Genomic DNA, 18,152 nt, shown 5'->3' with positions numbered 1-18,152 from the left:
CCCTAGTGACTTTGAAAATTAGAGACTCATCCATCAAACATACCGTCACAATATTATTCTACCAATTATCTGCACTTTTTGCCTCTGCGTCTTCCACATTCCCAGACACAGTCCAGTTCGACCACAGCCTTCTCCCAACATTACCCCTAAAGACTGTTTTAATGACTACCATAACTGACTGTAATAACTTTGTGTTCATTTATCTAATTGAGCCTGTTACTTCATTCAGTTCAGTTCCCTTAGGGTGTGTGTGCGTGTGTTTCTGTGTGTATTTTAAGGTTGTGGGGGGTAGGGTGGGGGCATTTCACGTCACTAAAAATGTTTTCCTTAAGTATGTTATGCTTTATTTACAGTGCAGATCACAAAATGACTTGACATCTTCAATGCTCGATCAAACAGCCATTTTTGTCTACAAACTGAATCTCACATCCGACAGATTTCCAACCACCTCACGCTCTTTCGAAATTGACATGTTTCAAGCTTTTTTAGTTTTGCGGTCTGAAATGGTTGCAATATTGAAGGTCAATATTACTCTTAATGTGCAGAGTGCCTTTATGTTGTCCTCTAAAACACTTTTTCATGTTTTACCTGCACAAATATTTCCCTGTCATTCACGCTGGTTGAGGCACACTTAAGAACTCAGACCTCAAGTAATAATTCCTCTCTTTTCACCTTCCAGCTTCTCGTTGCGGATGTAAGCATCGATTATAGACCTCCCGCCACTCATATGCACACACACCTCCCCCTGGGGTAACTAACTGCCGTGTAATGACAGAGGAGGTCTGTGTATAATTCTATACAGGTGTTCACCCTTGTGTGTGTATGAGTGTGTGTGCATGCATTAATATCAAAAGCTCCCAAAGGATCCTTTCCGAGGAACTGCTGTCTTTAAGCTGGTGATTTATTGTCCACACACTACTGACAAAAGACAAAGAACACATATAAAACATGGCATGTTGGTCGTGCCAGTCCTTGTTTGTCTTAAGTGACTAGCCAAAGATATCACAGCCTTTCTGAGGTCGATTTTTCGGCTGGGTTGAAAGGAGAATGCATGTGTTCTTTTGTCCAGGTCAACGCGCACCATGGTCACACAACTGGACAGAACCGCATATGTCTACGGCTAAATATAAGTGTGTTTATGGACCTGGTCACTTGAAGATGACAGGAAAAGTATAGAGAAGCGTTTTAAATGGTGTTATGGTTTGGGAAACCAACGTTTCGTGATGATCTGTGGGTTTGCTGCTGTCCATCTGGTCCAAAGAGTAGTCCTCCCTAGATAAAGGAAGTTAGCCTCCAGAAGTTTAGATGAGCAAGAACAATAATGTAGCGTTACAGATGTATCTCTATGGATGGTGGAGATACAGTGCACTGTATCTCCACCGACTAATTGCACGCCATCAGTTTTGTAACCCTCCTCCTCTCTCACTAACAGAAGAAAAATCCTCTCAACAGAACTTGTCTTTTAAATTGGGTTTAATGACCAGCGGCTCCCACCTGCTAGAGTGGTGCTTACTACAGCTGTGTACAAGACAAGGTTATCAGTGGTTTGAGTTTGAAACAACATGATCTTTTGTTTCGTGCCAACTTGAAGTGTGGCTATGTACAGTTTGTGAGCAGTGGTTACAGTCCTGTCTCATTGTACAGCTTGGCACTCAACACAGTGTGCCGCTAAACTCCCTGTACCCTGAGCCTTGCACAACTTTCTAACTCTTTGCGTACAGTGCATTTGATCACTTCTTGCTCCATCTCTTTCCTTTGAACAGTAAATGTTTCAATATGTTTCCTGCTCAGACATTTTGTTGCTGAAATGGAAAATGGTTTCCGAGTGAGCGACTGTGTCAATCAAAATGTACAGACCGGTTGCCCGTGACGACCTTGGCACAGACATTTGCCAGACACTAAAGCTCATGTACCAACTTTTAACCATTGGAAACAACTTGGATTCCAAAAAGCTATTCAATTAATTCCACGGTGTAGCAGCAGCGCTGAGGTGAGGACGTTTCAAGTGAGTCTGTATATCCATCCATGTATTGGATGGCTCTGTACTGTATATAGGCTATGGGTTTAGTTTTTGTTCGTGTTTAAAATGTAAAATGACTGAGGCAAACACTGACTTGCTAATTAACGTGCATAATTAGCAGCCTCTCAACAAAAGACCTGCTCTCTCATTAGGGCCGATCAATTATAAATTGAATCCTCCGTTAAAGCCAACTGCCCACTGGCGATCTGTGTCTAGTGCTCTTCTCTCAGAATGTGATGGGAATCTTTGAGGGCTGTAAACAGATGGATCTCTCCGTCAGACTTCCTTTCAATGGTCGTAGAGACGTCCGTGAGTACTGGGGCTCAGTACTCAGACTGACTGAAGTCAATGTCTGTGCTTCTGGGCTGATGTAATAAAGGTTGACTGGAAAGTACACACAGATAAGGAGAGATGGAGGACAGACGCTAAGTCTGCTGACCGGAGGGTTAAGGTTGTGGCCTGTGGTCAGGGAGAGTGTTAGTGCTCCTCTGCCTGGACCACATCCTCCGGAGATGAAGGCAGCAGAGAAGCAGGGAGAGGAGGACAAACAACACCACCACTGCTGTGGCCAAGGCCATAAATCAACAAATCTGTAGTGACCATAACAATTGCTCCTACACAATGCGCAAGCAGTCTCTCGATTTCTCTTTTTCTCTCTTGCACTTTTTCCTCCTTCTCTCCATTTTTTTTTCCTCTTTCTCGTACTAAAACATAGCACCAGCGCTTGGGGCTAATCAATAAATAGACCAAAATGACGTTCTGAATGAGACAAAAAAAAAAAAAATGACTTCAGTCTAATCTCATAGGTATGAGAGAGATTTTATTTCACAGCCTCATTCCTTTTCCTCTAGGATTAGGCTGTCTTCCTGCCATCCCCCCAAGAGCAGCTCAACTAGCCCCCCAGGCAACAGGGAGCCTCAGAGGCTGTTCCAGAAGGAACCAGCCACACTGGGAGGAGAAGGGAGGGGGATTATGGGCCTTCGATGAATCTAAATAGTCTCTGAGTGGTTGTGTGTCATGTCACAACAACACTGCAGCAATAAAAGAGAATTCCCTCCGCTTTTGCAAATAAACATTTAGATAGAATCCCATCTGTGGTGTCGATTCGAGATCCTCTTGAAATCCCTCTATTATTCAACGACAAAGCATTCTTGTGTATGGCCTTATGAACAAACTGTTTGGATTTTAACAAACGTTAACTTTGATACTTACAAAAAAAAGAGTAACACTCCATTTCTGTTTGACATTTGACTGTAACGCCAAGGAGCTTCATGGCACCAGACACCCTCAGACGGGCTCACAGCGCCCTCTAGAGGTGGCAACGTAGTTTAACGGCACATCATACCTCTGGTTTTCATCCTGGCAGTCACTGGTTGGGAGGAAGCATTGTAACGATTATTCTTGTTTGTATTGTGACATGTACGTGTATCTGCGTTTGTGTGTGTTAATGTATGTGCCGGTAAGACTTCACCAAAGATTGCATGTTGTGCTGCAGCTCAAGCACATACCTGGTGATAAGACCAGGCTGAGAGAAGCTGGCCAGAGGGAGCTATCTGCAGAGCATATCTCTGCCTTTGAACACTATCTAGGTCAGGGTGATTGCTCTGCCTGGAAACCATGGAAATAGTAGACCATCAAAAAAAAATGTGTCAGTATGACCATCTCCTCCTTACTGTATTCTCCTTTTACACCCCCACCCCCTGCCTTCTATTGTCATCATACTTATCCTGTTCTCGTTTTATCTTATGAACCCTCGTTTGTTAGGGATGTCTGTTGCTTGAATCAGAACACGGTAACATTGCTCTAAGCGGTGGCCTGGTCAGGTCTGTTTATGGAAACTTGGTGCGAGGGCAGTTTCCTACTCCGCCCTTGAAGCTGATTGTTATTAAGTGTCCAAGCGCAAAGCTGACCCTTCAACACAATAAAGGTTACAGAGCTCTGCTATGACCACGGGAGAGGAAGAGGACACTTTCCATTTTCAACCTTTCTAACTTCCTCACCTACATAAAGTGACTGAACAATGTAGTTTTGGCAGCTGTGTGATTTATGTATTAACATGAAACATTAGCCAACTTGTGTTCTTCTGTCATGTACTTTGGTTGTTTTTGGCTAGATTAATCAAGATGAATAATATGAATAACAACAAGGATGATAATTATTCAAACTAAAATTAGAATAGAATGAGAAAATTCAACTGAGGCATGGCTTCATTATAAGAATTTCAATCTCGGCTTATTTGCCTATTTATGTACAATTGTACAAAACATCAAGAAGGGGGATAATAGCAACAATAGTATCAATACAATGAATAACCAGTAATAGTATAATGATTAAAATGAAGCATGTATTGACACCACATTGACGTCACGATGTGAATCTTGTGGTCACAGTGACATCTACTGGTCATCGTAACAATTGTACCTAGGCAGGTAGACGCACTTCCGGCCCCGTCCTTAGAGGGCACAAGAATAAATCTCATTGATTGGTAAAATATTAGGCTAGTTAAGACAGCCAACAAATGTAAACACTTTTTGTTACATTTACAGATAAAAAAATGTTTTACATTTAAGTCATCCGTTATTACCCCAAATCCTAGTAAATAGCATTAGCCTACTTGGAACAAAATCGAATCGAAGACGACAAACTAAATTAGACAAATATACCAGCAGAAAAGACGTAGCCTAATTAACTACCGATCGAATAACACGATTGAACACTTTTACAACACTTGGCTTTACATCGCCTCTAGCAAAGTTACTCCTCCGGTCACAAGAGGTCACTATTTCATCGAACGTCATTCTTCCCAAATAATAATGCACGTTAATTCAACAGCGGGGTTACTGTATATATAAATACAATATATCCATGCATGCAACATCGAAGTGTATGTTAAGGAAACTGAGACAAACACGTCACATACTGAACATGCCGAGAAAGGTGGCATGAGCCTTGAGGACGAGACCAGCAGATTTACGGGGAACAGAGACCTCCAATGTTGATCCTGGCTCGAGGTAATGGACACCTGGGGGGGGGGGGGACATCAGACATGTCACTGGTGCTGTCACTAACGTTCACCATCCCATAGACTATTTGTGTGATTTTAGCTTGCAGTCATATTCACCAGCAGTGTAGCAGGTGTTTTGAGCCAATGTGATGTTGTTAGGCATGCTTTGTATGCACTTCATCAAGCTGGTCACTGTTCCATGTATTCGCTTTTTAATCACATGTCCCATGGTCCATGTGGTGTCCTTATACAGAACCTGGACACAGCATAACAGCAGGTCTCACAATGCAATGCTCCCAGAGAAAGGATTACAGTGAAGATGATACCTGAACACATACCTGACTGTAGATAAAGTATGACCCCTCTGTTACTATAGTGACCGTTTCTCCAGATAGGCCTACTTGCAGTCCATTCCCCAGACTTTTCCCAACAGCCCATTTGATCAGTGTATAATCATCTTCATCTGTGAGAATAGGCTTGGTTTAGAGTAATCGAGAATAATAAAGCATCACACAGTTGATAAGTGTGCGAAGTTCAAGAAAGGATTTACTCACCATATGAGTGCAAGGAGAGTGGTTGAAGATGGAGAACAGCAACCCTCCCAGCTAAAAAGGAGGGATGTTAAGTTTAATGTGTGTCTAACAGAAAGAGAAAGAAAGTGGGAAATGGAAGAGAGAACGAGACTGACCCGCACAGCGTTGTCGTCGTTGACCAGACCTGGCAACATCCCTTTTTTCTCTGCCGTTGACTATTGGGTCCCACTGATAACCTCTGTGAGAGTTAGACATCTGTATCACACGCCAGAGGTGACATCGGAAGTGAAACTCGTACAAATTGTAAACATGTAATTTTATGTCAAATTTGTGTAATTCATACGAAATCTCCAACCGATGGTGAACTAATAAAATGCCATTTGAGAATCAGGCTTAAGTGTGCATTAGACATGTTAGCAGTCGAGAATGAAGAATTGTACTTGTATTAAGTAAATAACATTTTTGTCACGCATATTTTTATTACTCACCTACCTTGCAGCGCGAGATGGCATCATCTGTCTCTTTGCATCCGAGGCCGGTCCATTGACGCAGTTCCCCCAGTTCGATCTGAAGATGACTGAGCCTGGTGGACTGAAGAGTCATCAGGCAAAGGCAGATGCAGGCCGAAGCAAGAGAGGCGACACTCAACAGGCATGAGCCCTGGAAATGAATGATGGGCTTACTGTTTACCATCATGGATTAGGATGTTTCAACTCGTTAACTTTCGTTTTCTGACTGTCATCAAGGAGGGGAGGGCTATTTTATAATGTTTCCTAATCGTTTCTGGGAAATTATGAGTCAGTTGTTTTAGCAGGAAGTTGCAAATTCTTGTCCCAAGGTTTTAGACTGAACAAAGACACTGAAAAATGGTGCCCTTTTGCCATGTTTGTTGAAATAAAGCATTTTAATTAATCAGCTACATTGTTTCAAATGATGATAAAGAGTTAAGAGAATGAAAATAGTTTTGCATATTAAAAATCATTATTCCGATTATGAACATACTCTGTGAAAAGATTTTGGTACAAATTATTTCCACTATTTTTCTGGACCCAAATACACATTGGACAGCAAAATGACAGTTTGATTCAGACGGCACAAGGTCAAAGGACTTAAGTGAAGAACTCTGTCAACAGCTGCAGGGATCAGTATCACACTTCACTACCTCAAAGACAGCACAGCCATGTCTTGAGGGAACAAAGTCATCCGAAGGGGTTGGGAAGACTGTCAGTCATACCAGGAACAAGTTCAAGCCCTTAGCAACTCCTGTCAAATACCAAACAGGCTTATGTTCTTCTTCACATTAAAGCACAAACAAAAAATATTTACCTTCTTATCTTTATTGGTTCGAACGTTTAAGAGAATGGATTACTGCATATCCTATGGACATCTTAACGTGAATACTCACACAAATAAAAATTCATCCTTTATCTAACACTGCAGATCAACAAAGCCCAACCCCAAACTGATACAATTCTAAATACAGAACTGAACTATTCTTCTTCTGCGTGGTGCTCAATGCCCCAGAATTCTGGATGAGACAGTCGAGGGCTTTGCCATGCTCCCTTAGCTTGTCTGTCAGCGGTTGCCAGGACGAACGACATCATTGGATTCCCCCCAGGGGCCAGGTGTGATGCCTCCTCAAATCCCCCAAACAGACTCTGTATGCACAGACAATATTAAATGTGATGTGAAAACTTTTCCTTTACAACCTCCAAACCTGTGACCAGCTAAAACTCAAGCCTGTCTTCATCCTTTTTGAACTAGCGGTCGTTTGAGAGAAACAAAAACACACATCTCAATGTTAAGGTTGAATGTTTTTGTTTTTTGTTTGTATACCTCCGGTCTAAAAGTAGTATGCTGTGGAATGACTGAGACAATTGCTCCGTCCTCTATCTGGTCTTCACTGAAGCTCATGGTGGGTCCCTGGGGGGCCTCTGCTCTGGGACTGTCACTGTCCTCTGGCCCCTCTGCATGGCTCGGCAGTCCTGCCTTACCCCACCACCTCTCTCTCTTCAACCTAGGTTTGGGATCGTTTAGGTTATCTTTTATTGTCTTGTCATTGTAAGTACGGTATGATGCAATGTTATGATAATAACAGTCATAACATGAGTGTGTCTTCTCTTTACTGGCTCCCCCTCATACAGTATATGTCCAATAAATGTATTCATAAGTGCCAACCTGGCAAAACTGTTATTCTCCTTCTCTGACCTGTGTTGTACATTACATTTACTCATTTAGCAGACGCTCTTATCCAGAGCGACTTACAGTAAGTACAGGGACATTCCCCCCGAGGCAACCTTCTGATTACAAGACCGACTCCCTCACCGCTCAGCCATCAGACTCCCACACAGCATGCATGTGTGCAAACAGTTCCGTGTTGTGATAACAACAAGCCATCATCACAACACATCCTGCGAAAGTGTTTATTTTACAAACTGCCTGGAGGTCTTACCGGTCGATGGAGCCCTGTTTCCTATGCAGATCACCGATGTGCTGCATCACAGCTGCCTCTCTGGGCAGCGTGACGTGTCTCCCTGGCAACGCCCCGGCTGTCTTGCCTCTCTTCCTTCGGCCCATCAGCTCGGCCGGGGAGGGTAACTTCCCAGAATGCAGCAGTCTTTGTCTTTTACCTGACTGTGCAGCTGGAGGCCTTTCCGCAATGGCCATACCGACCTATGCATATAGAATATATATCTTTGAAAGTGGTGCAATTAAGCTGCAATTGAAGGTAGTAGATGATAGATAACTTTATCATCTTTTATAAGGGTATATGTGGAACAGCATTAAACACAGACATATACTACAGCATACACCGTAAGACAAAATTATAACTAAGATCACTCCAATCATGCCCATAGGGTGCAGTCATGTTCCTTTTCACATCATTTCCATTTAGCTTGTCGGTTGGAAACTCACCTGGGCTTCAGGTTTACTGGATAACCTCTGTATCTGATAAGTACTGTAGGGTGTGTGTTCAATGGACTCCCCATCTTCACTAAACACACAGCACATAACTCTCAATGTGTATAAAAATAGACCCATGTTGTCACATTCCAAATAGCCTACTGATTACTGACAAACATGGAGAAATGACAAGCATTCAATGGCAATTGAGTGCTTAGTGGGGAGTGGACACCTTGACTGATAGCCAAATGTCCTTTGCCAAACATCTTCTCTGTTTTCCGGATTGTAAATTGGTGGAAGCAGAGGGTGGTCAGTTTCACGCTGACGCTGCACAACCCTTGACTTCCTGAGAGGATATAAGGGACCTTGTAAAACCACACTGTGCTCACTTGCGTTAACTTTGCATGACATAACGACACAGTATTTCTGCTTTCATATGCTAAGCTATTTTATCTTCAGTTTACTCACTTGGCAAATGTAAGGAATTGATCACCATGTATCACCTCTGAATGATCTATTAGTTGAGGGTTTTGTTCGTCTTGACGGTATCTTTGGTTTTCTTCCAAATGCCACATCGCTGATATATAGTAATCGTTTTTACAACATTTAAATGGGTCTATACAATAAAACACGCGCTTATTATTAATGTCACAGGATTTAAATGTTATTTTCCCATTAGCTAGCTAAATAACGATGTCAATAAATTAAGGTTATGTCTGACGATGATACCCGCCAAGAAGGCCAGCAGTAGCACGAGCGACGTCTATGACGCAATCAAGCGACGTGCAAGTGACCTGTTGTACTCATGTCTACTCATACAAGACTGAATGTCCCTAACTCCGATTAAATGGGTCGTGCAAGCACGTTTAGACGTAACAAACTGGATGCACATTCCGCAGGTACGAATTTTAACTAGCATTTACTCATTTCTGCCGTGGGCTACAACTGTGCGTAGGCCACGCTGAACAGCAGTTCGTTCCATCATGAGTCACTTGTATGCTCCATGCCGGTGAGTTTGCCATCATTACTCCACATCATCCACATTAGCAGTCATAGCTGCAACTCGCAGCTCTATTCACTATCTGCTCACAAAAGTTACATGTCACATGTATTGGGAATGTGTGCTTGTTTGTAGTGTCAGCTGGTTCAAAATATAAAAATGACACCAATAAATCCAAGACCGTTATTTATTACACAACAAATCTAATTTAACAAAACAAAAGTGGTGAAAAACACAGATGCATGGCTTCTGATTATACGTATAACTAAATTTAGGGCTTAACGAGGACGGAGTAACTCCTTGTCTTCTTGGGAAACGTATCTGCCTTTAGGCATTGAAGAATTTGGGCAACTGGTTTCCCAGAACCACACGTCTTTCTACACCTTCCTCTGTGATGGCGGCTAAACGGGCCACTCCTCCGCTGGATCCGTCTCGCTCCATGGCTAGCGCAAGAGCTGCAGAAATATGAGAAATTAAATATTAAAAAAAATAAAAGGATGTATTTATGTAATGTATTTTGAGGTAAGCATATACATGGTATGTGTAAGAGATTATAATTTACCCCATCAAATGGATCAACAAACACAACCCTACTGTGCATTTATGTTAATCTTAGCGGATTGGAACTGTAAGAACCATATCCTAACTGCTACTCACCCTGCGTAGTGAAGTGAAGACACTCCTCCTTGGTCATCCCTGTCTTGTAGTTAGAGTCCATGAAGCCATATATGTAGGAGCTTCCAGACCCGCCAACCGACACTGGCTGCCTCACCAGCATCCCTCCCATGGGGACTGTGTACACCTGGGGGGAGAGGAGGGATTGGTGGGTCACTTTTATACTTCCAGCCAGGTGTGGAAGGGACAGAGGTTCTGCTCCAGAGCTTTGCACCCACCTGTCCACCCCTTCTTTTGTCCCAGCCGGCAACAATGATGCCAGCCATCAGCTCCTCTCTGTATCTGTAGCACATCTGTTTGAACAGGTTAGCTGCAGTCTGAACCAGAGGAGCCTCATCCAGTTCAATACTGCAGCAAGCAAAGAAAGGGGCAAATTAATTGTTAGGCTACCTCTGCTACTTTAACAGTGCAATATCCATCTGGGGATTAAAAAGTGCTACAACTCTTATCTTGAGCAATGGTGAACTCGGAAGCACACTGTAAAACTATCTACATAGCTAGGGTCTGAAGTGATCATTTTACTGCAGGGGTGTTTTGTTGAGTTCTATGGGTCTTACCTGTGAAAGCCCAGCTGATAAGTGACAGCATCTGCCACTGCCTGTGTGTCCGCCGCAGACCCCGAACGGCAGCAGAAAATGCGGTCGTGTATGGGGGTCAACTTGTCAGTAACACGGTTGGCAATGTAAGCCCTGCGCAAAAGTGTGAATACAGATGTGTTTCAATACAGTTGCTGAACGGTTGTTGTTGTTGTGACGTTAACCAAACAAGTTCTGCACGCACAGAAACATACCCCGTTGTTGTCCTGGAGTCTGCTCCCATTACAACCCCTCCATCAAACTCCACAGCCATTATAGTTGTCTGCAAGTGGATGAAACCTGTTACATTTCTTCAATTATCGATTATCTATTTTAGTAAACAGTGTTGTAAAGCAAACATTCGATAAGAATAACCAGCTAGCTGTTAGTTCGGTGGCTAAGGTTTATTTGCCGCATCATCTTTGACGCTAGCTAGCAAGCTAACACGGCAGGGGGACAATCAACTGATGTGGTAGCGCTTGCAAACAAAAAACATAGCAAAAGAAGCAAAATAACGTTCCGTTCCCATTTCTCTCACCCCAGTGCTGACTTCTTCTCGAGTCCATTCCGGTACCAAATCATTGGTACTGAAAGAATTATCGGACAGGTTAGCAGATATACATGCAGCCATCTTTGTGGTAAGTAAGTTCTTCTTTGATGGCGTGTAAAGCCAACGTTATACTCAACTTTATGCTCGCTACTGCCACTTACTGGAGTATGTGGATAACAAATTGTTTCCCTTTATGCTACAGGAGAACAGAAGCATCTTTAGAATGTATATTTGACCTACCGACACAACATAAACGAACCAAAACCTATATAAAAAATAACAATAATGCTGTTTACGTTCAAAAGCTTATGTAAAAGACGATAACATTCGTAAAACACTGAAGTCCTCACTGTGGATGGATTTGTACTTTCCTTTGACCCTACGGCCATTGATATTGGTAGGCTTGGTGGTTAAAACATGTAATGTGATTCACGAGGGAGAGCTCTGCAACAGTGCATTAGCAGTAGGGGAGAGTACTATGTTGTACATTAGGCCAGATCAGCTGCAAAGTCTCACGTTTTTTCCCCTCATGGCTTCTCATCGTATTCCACAGTGTTGAGGTGTTGAAATTCAATTTAACCTGTTATCTTCAATGTTAAACATTTTATCTACCACAAGGAGAAAATCCACCCAAGACTGTCTGTGAACGGATGTTTGTGTGAAGACAATAATGCTAAAACATTGTTTAGTTACACCCAGTCACATTACAATGCAGGTGCCCTTGCGATCAACACCAGATAGGGCTGTGTTTCCCATGGCTTCAGTGATGTATTTTTAAGATGTAAGTCAGAGAAGGACTGCCTCAGGCAACCCAGAGATGCGATGGTGTTGAGCTTGCTCAACGCTCTCTATTGGCTGTTATATTCCTTCTACTCAATCCAGGTCCACCCTGTCACAAAATATCATGTCAGTGTATTTGTTTGTATTTTGCTTAAATGTAGGCTTCAGACACAAGCTGTTAATGCAAGGGATTATTGGGGCAAATTCCAACATCTTTACACAGTTATGCAACAGATTGCTTATAATCTAGTACTTCTCAAGCTTAGATAATGATGTGACATTAAAACAAGCGCAGACACACACACACACACATACACACAATATTATACTGTTAGTGAAAATGTCACTGTGCTCTGACCTCCTCCACTGCACTGCCTGGAGGCAGTGAAGCTACACTGTACGGTACCAGAGGAAATAAGATTGTAAAACACACTTCACTATACAGCTCACGGTAGAATCATTTACTACATACTTACCTTGATTTTGAAGACTGTCCTTCAAAACATCACAAGAATGTTTTGATTTGGAAATAAATGTCAACCATAGTATCCATTAATATAAGGATATTCATCCTGTCTATATATTTCTGCATACAGAGACAGTCACTTATATGTGATTTTGTCGTGTTTGTACTCAGCTCACAGGTGACAGGCCATTAGAGAGCCCCCGGAGTCTGTCCTTTACGATGGGACGGGAGAGATTAAGCTCATCCAGCTGCCAGTGTGATCTCAGTCAATCAAAAGAGCGCTTATAGCATCTTAATCCCAGATCATCGCCTTTCCTTAATGCCAGTGCCGTCCAGGGTCCGTAGGGTATGGAAATAGCCCATACTGCAACCATAGCAGCAAGGCAACCAGATGTACTAAGGGGAAAACAGATGAGAATAGACCTACCCTTAAAACCACTCAGACAACTGAATGGATACTTGAGCAGTCAATGAGATTTACAGACATGCAGGATTGTACTGTATTGCACGCCTGTTCATTCATTCACTTATTCTGTCAGAAAGTCTGTGTCACCAGCTGTTATCAAATAGGTCTCAATGTGTAGCAAAAACATTTCAGTGCTGTTGAGGGTTTTTCTGTGACATCCCCATTGTTATCATCTTTGATTATGCAACATTTACAATATTGTTTCTTGTACAACAGGATGAACATGTCTGCTTTTTATCGACTCAGTGGATAGAGCCAAATGCAGAATGATAAATGTTCAGTTTACGATTTTCTGATTGATATCAGCAATTTCTTGACATCACCATTTTATGAGTTCCAAGCACCATACAGTTTTGAGTGTTTTCAGTGCTGTATATCTTCATCTTTCTCTCTCATCAATCCATGTTTAGGGTCACTTATAGAAGGATTGATTACACAGGTACATAATATCATATTATGGTGAGATGGTGTGACAGCATCCATGTGTTGAATTCTCCCATAGTAGAGAGGTGTGTTGTAAAGTGGCAAAGGACAGTGTGAAAAGAGAAGCTTGTCTTGTTGCCCAAACATCAGCCCAGCCCAGGCCAACAACATTGTCAGTTGGCCCGTTAATGAGGCATACTGAGGCTGCATGTCTATCTCACTCCGGCACCCAATGGTTAAAATGTCTCTGTCTTTCATGAGGAGGACTGCCTGAATTGATCTTTAGATCAAGTGATCTATTTATCATATCAGTGTCTGAGTATAGACACATTAGATCCAAATCTACGATGGTTATCCATTGTTGATCGCACAGTGACGATGATGAAATGTATTTAACCCTTGTGCTGCCTTTGGGTCACATGACCAAAAGGTTCATAACGAACCATTGTTGTGTTTACCCAATTTTACCCGATACAAAAGCAAATAAAAATAATTTTCTTTTAACCTTCGCAATGTGGGGGGTCTGAGACAGCCCAACGGTTAAGAGAAAATGCTTCACTTTGTTTCTGTATGCGGTAAAGTTGTCGTAACCGAAGGTGGGTCACAATGACTGATGGGTCAGAATGACCCGAGGAGAACACAAGGGTTAAAGGGGCTAACTTCTACAGTCCTCCATTCCTCTCTTATTTTTCCTTCATCCGGGCCTTCTGTTAATCTGGGCAGATGTAAGCTGGTAGGGCTGCAACACAAATCCCCCTCTATCCCTCGTCTGAGAGAGAGATAAAGAGGGGATGCAGATTGCTGTCTCTCATCTTCAGCAAAACTAGCATGTGCTTCAATCCATCTCTCTTCTTTTTACTGTGACTGGATGAAGTGTGTGTCACTTTAGAGTTTCGATATAGGTTGATTCTGGATTAGGACTTCAGAAAAGAGCAATTAGAACTTGTTGATGTTTTACAGGTGTTTTGAATCAGAGGGACTAGATATATTTTTCAGTTCTTTATTTTTTTACTCTCAAACGTGAATATATATAACGTGAATATCTTGACCTGTGGAGAGTGGAGAGAGCAATACTGGATGGTGCTAGAAGCATCCTTATTTATACCTTGATTTGCATACGTTTGTTTTATACTTTTTATTTTTTTACAACAATGCAGTAAGAAAAATTGAGGCAAGAAGTGTAAGTTAAGGACCTCTCTTCCAATTTCACACTGGTAAACAGACTCAACCATTATGTTTGGAGGTCGCGGTGGGGGCAAGGGAGGCAAGTTCTCAGTGGAGGACCTGTATGGCATCAGCAAGAAGCCTAAGGCTGCTGGGGTCACAGTTTCCAAGGCTGGAGACCGAGGAGGTAGGACTCAGGCTCAGAGGAACGAATCACAGGACCTGGCCAGCCAGATTCTGGAAGCAGCCCATCAGCTGATGGAGCGGCGCAGACTGGAGCTGTACCTCAGAGAGTGTGGTCTCTCCCTGACTGACTGTGAGGCTGAGCGAACCGCCATGGTGTACAGGTGAGAGGGAGAGATAACGAGTGGAAGAAAGAGAGAGAGAGAGGAGGTGATAGGGAGAGAGACCACACATTCTCATTCTCTGTGTTGATTTATTGATTGCTTATTTCATGTGGTCATGTGCCAAAGATATCCTATTCAAATGTGTTCTTTCACAAAACCTTCAATTTATTCCATCAGTTTTTTCTATCCAAAAATGGTGTGCATGGAGTTTGAATACAATGGAATAAATTGAGAAAAACAAGGAGAAGATTGGATTATAGGCTTCAAGAGAGAGGGGGAGTAGGTTATGGGTTGAGATAAATCAAATGTCTGGATTTGGGAGAGAATGAGGGAGACACAGACTGCCCTCATCACCAAACCATCTGGTGAACCATCCACTCTCAAACTGCTGTTTGAACCGCAGCTACGACAACAAAGTAACGGTAGTCCTTTTCACTGTCCAATCATACTTGTATATTTATTTTACTCTCAGGAGAGGATGGAGGGGAATGTTCCAGGGTGCTGACGTGTTTTATGAGACATATTTCACCAGTGACAATGACAGATGTTCTGTTTCCTATAAGAGACACCTTGCAGTTCCCCTGTTCCCCCACTAGAGATCCACACAATGTCCAGCATTACAACATTCCTTGACAGAGAATCACAAATGGTCTATCGCATTGTTGTGATTGTAGCGCAGCGAAAGAAAAGCCCTTGTTTATTTCTTAAGTGTGACTGACCGGGTCAGTGTTCACAAGATGTCAAATGTTACATCCCTTGACAGTCATCCATCTTTATTATTTCATGACTAACATCCCACTATTCCTTTATGACCTTTTATGGAAGTTTGTCTTAAGGTTAAGGTTGGGGTCAAAGGTTATGGTTACGGTGCTTGCTATTACGAACAGAGGGTGAAGGTCTTAGCAAATAAGGGCATTATTCTTACGATCAGAGCTGTGAGCTATTGTGAGTATTTCGGTACGTACAGCTAGAGGGGATCTGACCATGGTGCTGAAATTCGGCCAGCTGTGCCCCCTGTCTTAAGTGGGTTTGACAGAGCCAGCTCAAATGAAGATGTGTGTCCAATAAGTCTCTTACGAAAGCCAATTTCTGGTCCAATCCATTCACATTGTACTCAATATTTTAGTCGACTAAAACCTCAAGGATCAAATCAATCCTCAGGATCCTCCTGAACATTCTCTCTCTCTGTAGTGTCTGATTCCACACTCGCACAAATGCTCACTGATTGGCTTGTGCATCCGAGGTAACCTGTGATTGGTTCACACCTGTGTCCGTGCACCTGCACCCATTGACATTTGGAACCATTTTGTAGTCAGCACATGTCAATTGTGAGTTATTGTTCATGATACAATATCAAATGTGGATAAAGCATTGCTTGCCATACCTATGGATGGACTGCTCCCGATTTGACATTAGTAGGCTTAGTATGCTACCCTCCTGCAATGATCAAATCTGCTAAATGTCATTATATTTCAGAAAGACCATATTTAACCATGGGGTCATGTGAAAACAGGTTATATTATACAAGACCTGCTTGACGGGATTCTCTTTCAAGGTTTGGTTGGCACACTGTACCTCATACACCACCGAAGTCCCCCTGGCAGGTCTCCTGGGAAACCGCTGCTCCCTCTCCACTCTCATTCATGTTTCCACTGCATGCCAGCCACTGCATAATACCGTACCACTCCCCTCGCAGTCTGTGGAGTTAATCAAGAGATTGCTCGACTTGCGTGCTTTATTGCCATGAGGAAGCAAGGGTTTATACAGGGAAAGCAATAGGGATAGATAGATGAAAAAATGAATAGCAGCATAATTCATATGAAAGGGGCAGGGTCTGCAGTTTATTTTATTTTATTCAAAAAGCAGTGGTTATTGGGGTGTATTGAAAAAACGGGTGGTTCTGTGGCTTCTGTTCTTCCTTGGCTGTAGCACACTGTGTTGGATTGAAGTCCGTCAGTGCAAATCGATCGATTTTTTTTAGGAGGCGTGCCACTGTAACCAGCTAGTAGGGATCTAATCATTTCGAATATTGTATTTTATTATTCTTGTCTATCCTGATATGCAAATAAGGCGTTTTAGCATGCGATAGGTAGTCTGTAGTAGGGTATATCCTAGCCCTAGACCACATCAACGCGTGAGAGAGAGTGAGAGAGAGAGAGAGAGACAGAGACAGACAGAGACAGACAGAGAGAGACAGAGAGAGAGAGATGCGCCTCTTGCAATAATCGACTTCGCGTGTCGTGATAAACATTTTTGGACCCACCGAGAGGAGAACCGATGTTTGTAATTTTTATTCTGCAGCTTTGGGATCATCAGCAGTTTTAATTAAGCTTTCGGGAAAAATACATCGAATTTTATGATTAGGCAAGGATTTGGCAAGCACTAAATGTATTCGCTGATCGTTTTGTGAATTGATTAAGCTATAGCATTTTCTGGATCCTTTTACAGTCGTGAAATATGTTGCCACATGGGTAACCAACCGATATTATCAGCATTTATTCTAGTTCGGCTGCATTATTCTTCAAAGTAGGCTAAATGAGATAGTCCTACAAATTGATGCTGCTGATGTGAGACTGGACACTGTGTTAGATAGGGAACATTTTATGAATGTATGAGGAATCAATGTTTGCCGCGTGTTGAATTCCGTGAGTCGATTAGTGAGTGTGCGAATTCTCACATTTGTATTCGTTGTACTTGCGACGCAATATGCCAGGCGAGGCCAGGTGCGAGGAAGCCTGTAGCTACGATTGTGCCGTTGTTGCGGCACACTCTGGGTCTCTAGCTGGACTCGAGACCGACAGAACTAACCTCAGTTTATAGCTGAAAAGAAGAAATCCAGCAGGTGAAAGCTTTTTACCACCTCACCCAAAGGCTTAGAGAAAGCATTTTCATTTCCTCCACAGTATTTTCGTGTATCTCTGCGAGATAAAGCCAGACCGGCGGATTGCATCCGTTAACAGTTTCAAGTGAGGAATCTGTTGCGCTCTTCCTGCTGTGTAGTGTCCGGCTGAAGCTACCAAAACCCCGCGGAACTGCGCCCAGTAGCATCCTGCTGTGAATCCCCATCAACTCCCCGCTGATGACTGTAGGAATGTCCCGAAGAGGGAGCTTCTTGTGAGTGTTCAAACTCCTAGTCTTTGTCTGGCTTCATTAGACAGGAGTCAGACCAGACGCTGACTCTGCGTGCCAGGTTAAGGCCTGGATTGTTGCCCGGCACCTGCAGCTTCTGCCAGAAAACACAAGCC

General features: G+C 42.8%; 3 protein-coding genes and 1 long non-coding RNA gene across 5 annotated transcripts; all 4 read right to left on the bottom strand.

Moving 5' to 3' along the window:
- Positions 1 to 2,827: 2,827 nt before the first annotated feature.
- LOC146287984 (uncharacterized) lies at positions 2,828 to 3,703 on the bottom strand. The gene is made up of 2 exons (XR_014755241.1): positions 3,233 to 3,703; positions 2,828 to 3,147 (listed from the first exon to the last, which is right to left on the bottom strand). It is a non-coding gene; the product is annotated as an uncharacterized LOC146287984 (long non-coding RNA).
- A 379-nt stretch (positions 3,704 to 4,082) lies between these two features.
- On the bottom strand, positions 4,083 to 6,338 carry tnfsf13 (TNF superfamily member 13). Of its 2 annotated transcripts, XM_084698302.1 has the most exons (7): positions 6,050 to 6,338; positions 5,713 to 5,812; positions 5,579 to 5,629; positions 5,363 to 5,487; positions 5,142 to 5,280; positions 4,941 to 5,042; positions 4,083 to 4,472 (listed from the first exon to the last, which is right to left on the bottom strand). In XM_084698302.1, the coding sequence occupies exons 1-7, from the start codon at positions 6,251 to 6,253 to the stop codon at positions 4,417 to 4,419; spliced, it is 777 nt and encodes a 258-aa protein (XP_084554428.1). In that variant the 5' UTR covers positions 6,254 to 6,338; the 3' UTR covers positions 4,083 to 4,416. The 2 variants fall into 2 exon arrangements, with proteins under 2 accessions (XP_084554428.1, XP_084554430.1); XM_084698304.1 differs by having other exon boundaries at positions 4,083 to 5,042.
- A 535-nt stretch (positions 6,339 to 6,873) lies between these two features.
- LOC146287982 (uncharacterized) lies at positions 6,874 to 9,228 on the bottom strand. Its single transcript, XM_084698301.1, has 6 exons — positions 8,930 to 9,228; positions 8,694 to 8,807; positions 8,474 to 8,552; positions 8,010 to 8,230; positions 7,394 to 7,574; positions 6,874 to 7,215 (listed from the first exon to the last, which is right to left on the bottom strand). Exons 1-6 carry the CDS (start codon positions 9,034 to 9,036, stop codon positions 7,048 to 7,050), a joined length of 870 nt encoding a protein of 289 aa, XP_084554427.1. The 5' UTR covers positions 9,037 to 9,228; the 3' UTR covers positions 6,874 to 7,047.
- A 406-nt stretch (positions 9,229 to 9,634) lies between these two features.
- On the bottom strand, positions 9,635 to 11,404 carry LOC146287981 (proteasome subunit beta type-6-like). The gene is made up of 6 exons (XM_084698305.1): positions 11,250 to 11,404; positions 10,927 to 10,994; positions 10,694 to 10,825; positions 10,355 to 10,484; positions 10,119 to 10,263; positions 9,635 to 9,916 (listed from the first exon to the last, which is right to left on the bottom strand). Exons 1-6 carry the CDS (start codon positions 11,340 to 11,342, stop codon positions 9,789 to 9,791), a joined length of 696 nt encoding a protein of 231 aa, XP_084554431.1. The 5' UTR covers positions 11,343 to 11,404; the 3' UTR covers positions 9,635 to 9,788.
- Positions 11,405 to 18,152: the final 6,748 nt, after the last annotated feature.

The sequence above is a fragment of the Hypomesus nipponensis genome, chromosome 5 (assembly GCF_054491055.1).
Source record: "Hypomesus nipponensis isolate SF chromosome 5, ASM5449105v1, whole genome shotgun sequence".
Taxonomy (NCBI): domain Eukaryota; kingdom Metazoa; phylum Chordata; class Actinopteri; order Osmeriformes; family Osmeridae; genus Hypomesus; species Hypomesus nipponensis.
Note: the sequence above shows the minus strand (reverse complement) of the source record. Positions and strands in the feature narration are given on the sequence as shown.

Bases quoted from the DNA above. Each gene is read 5' to 3' on its own strand.
- LOC146287981 (XM_084698305.1), bottom strand. From the start codon at position 11,342: ATGGCTGCATGTATATCTGCTAACCTGTCCGATAATTCTTTCAGTACC. The intron at 10,485-10,693 runs GTAAGACCCATA...TGCTTGCTGCAG, and splicing joins TATCAGCTGGGCTTTCACAG to TATTGAACTGGATGAGGCTC. The intron at 10,264-10,354 runs GTGGGTGCAAAG...CTCTCCCCCCAG, and splicing joins ACAAAAGAAGGGGTGGACAG to GTGTACACAGTCCCCATGGG.
- LOC146287982 (XM_084698301.1), bottom strand. From the start codon at position 9,036: ATGTGGCATTTGGAAGAAAACCAAAGATACCGTCAAGACGAACAAAAC. The intron at 8,553-8,693 runs GTGTCCACTCCC...CTGTGTGTTTAG, and splicing joins ACATTTGGCTATCAGTCAAG to TGAAGATGGGGAGTCCATTG. The intron at 7,575-8,009 runs GTAAGACCTCCA...TCCCAAACCTAG, and splicing joins AAACAGGGCTCCATCGACCG to GTTGAAGAGAGAGAGGTGGT.
- tnfsf13 (XM_084698302.1), bottom strand. From the start codon at position 6,253: ATGATGGTAAACAGTAAGCCCATCATTCATTTCCAGGGCTCATGCCTG. The intron at 5,488-5,578 runs GTGAGTAAATCC...CTATTCTCACAG, and splicing joins ACTCTCCTTGCACTCATATG to ATGAAGATGATTATACACTG. The intron at 5,043-5,141 runs GTGAATATGACT...CCCCCCCCCCAG, and splicing joins AAACACCTGCTACACTGCTG to GTGTCCATTACCTCGAGCCA.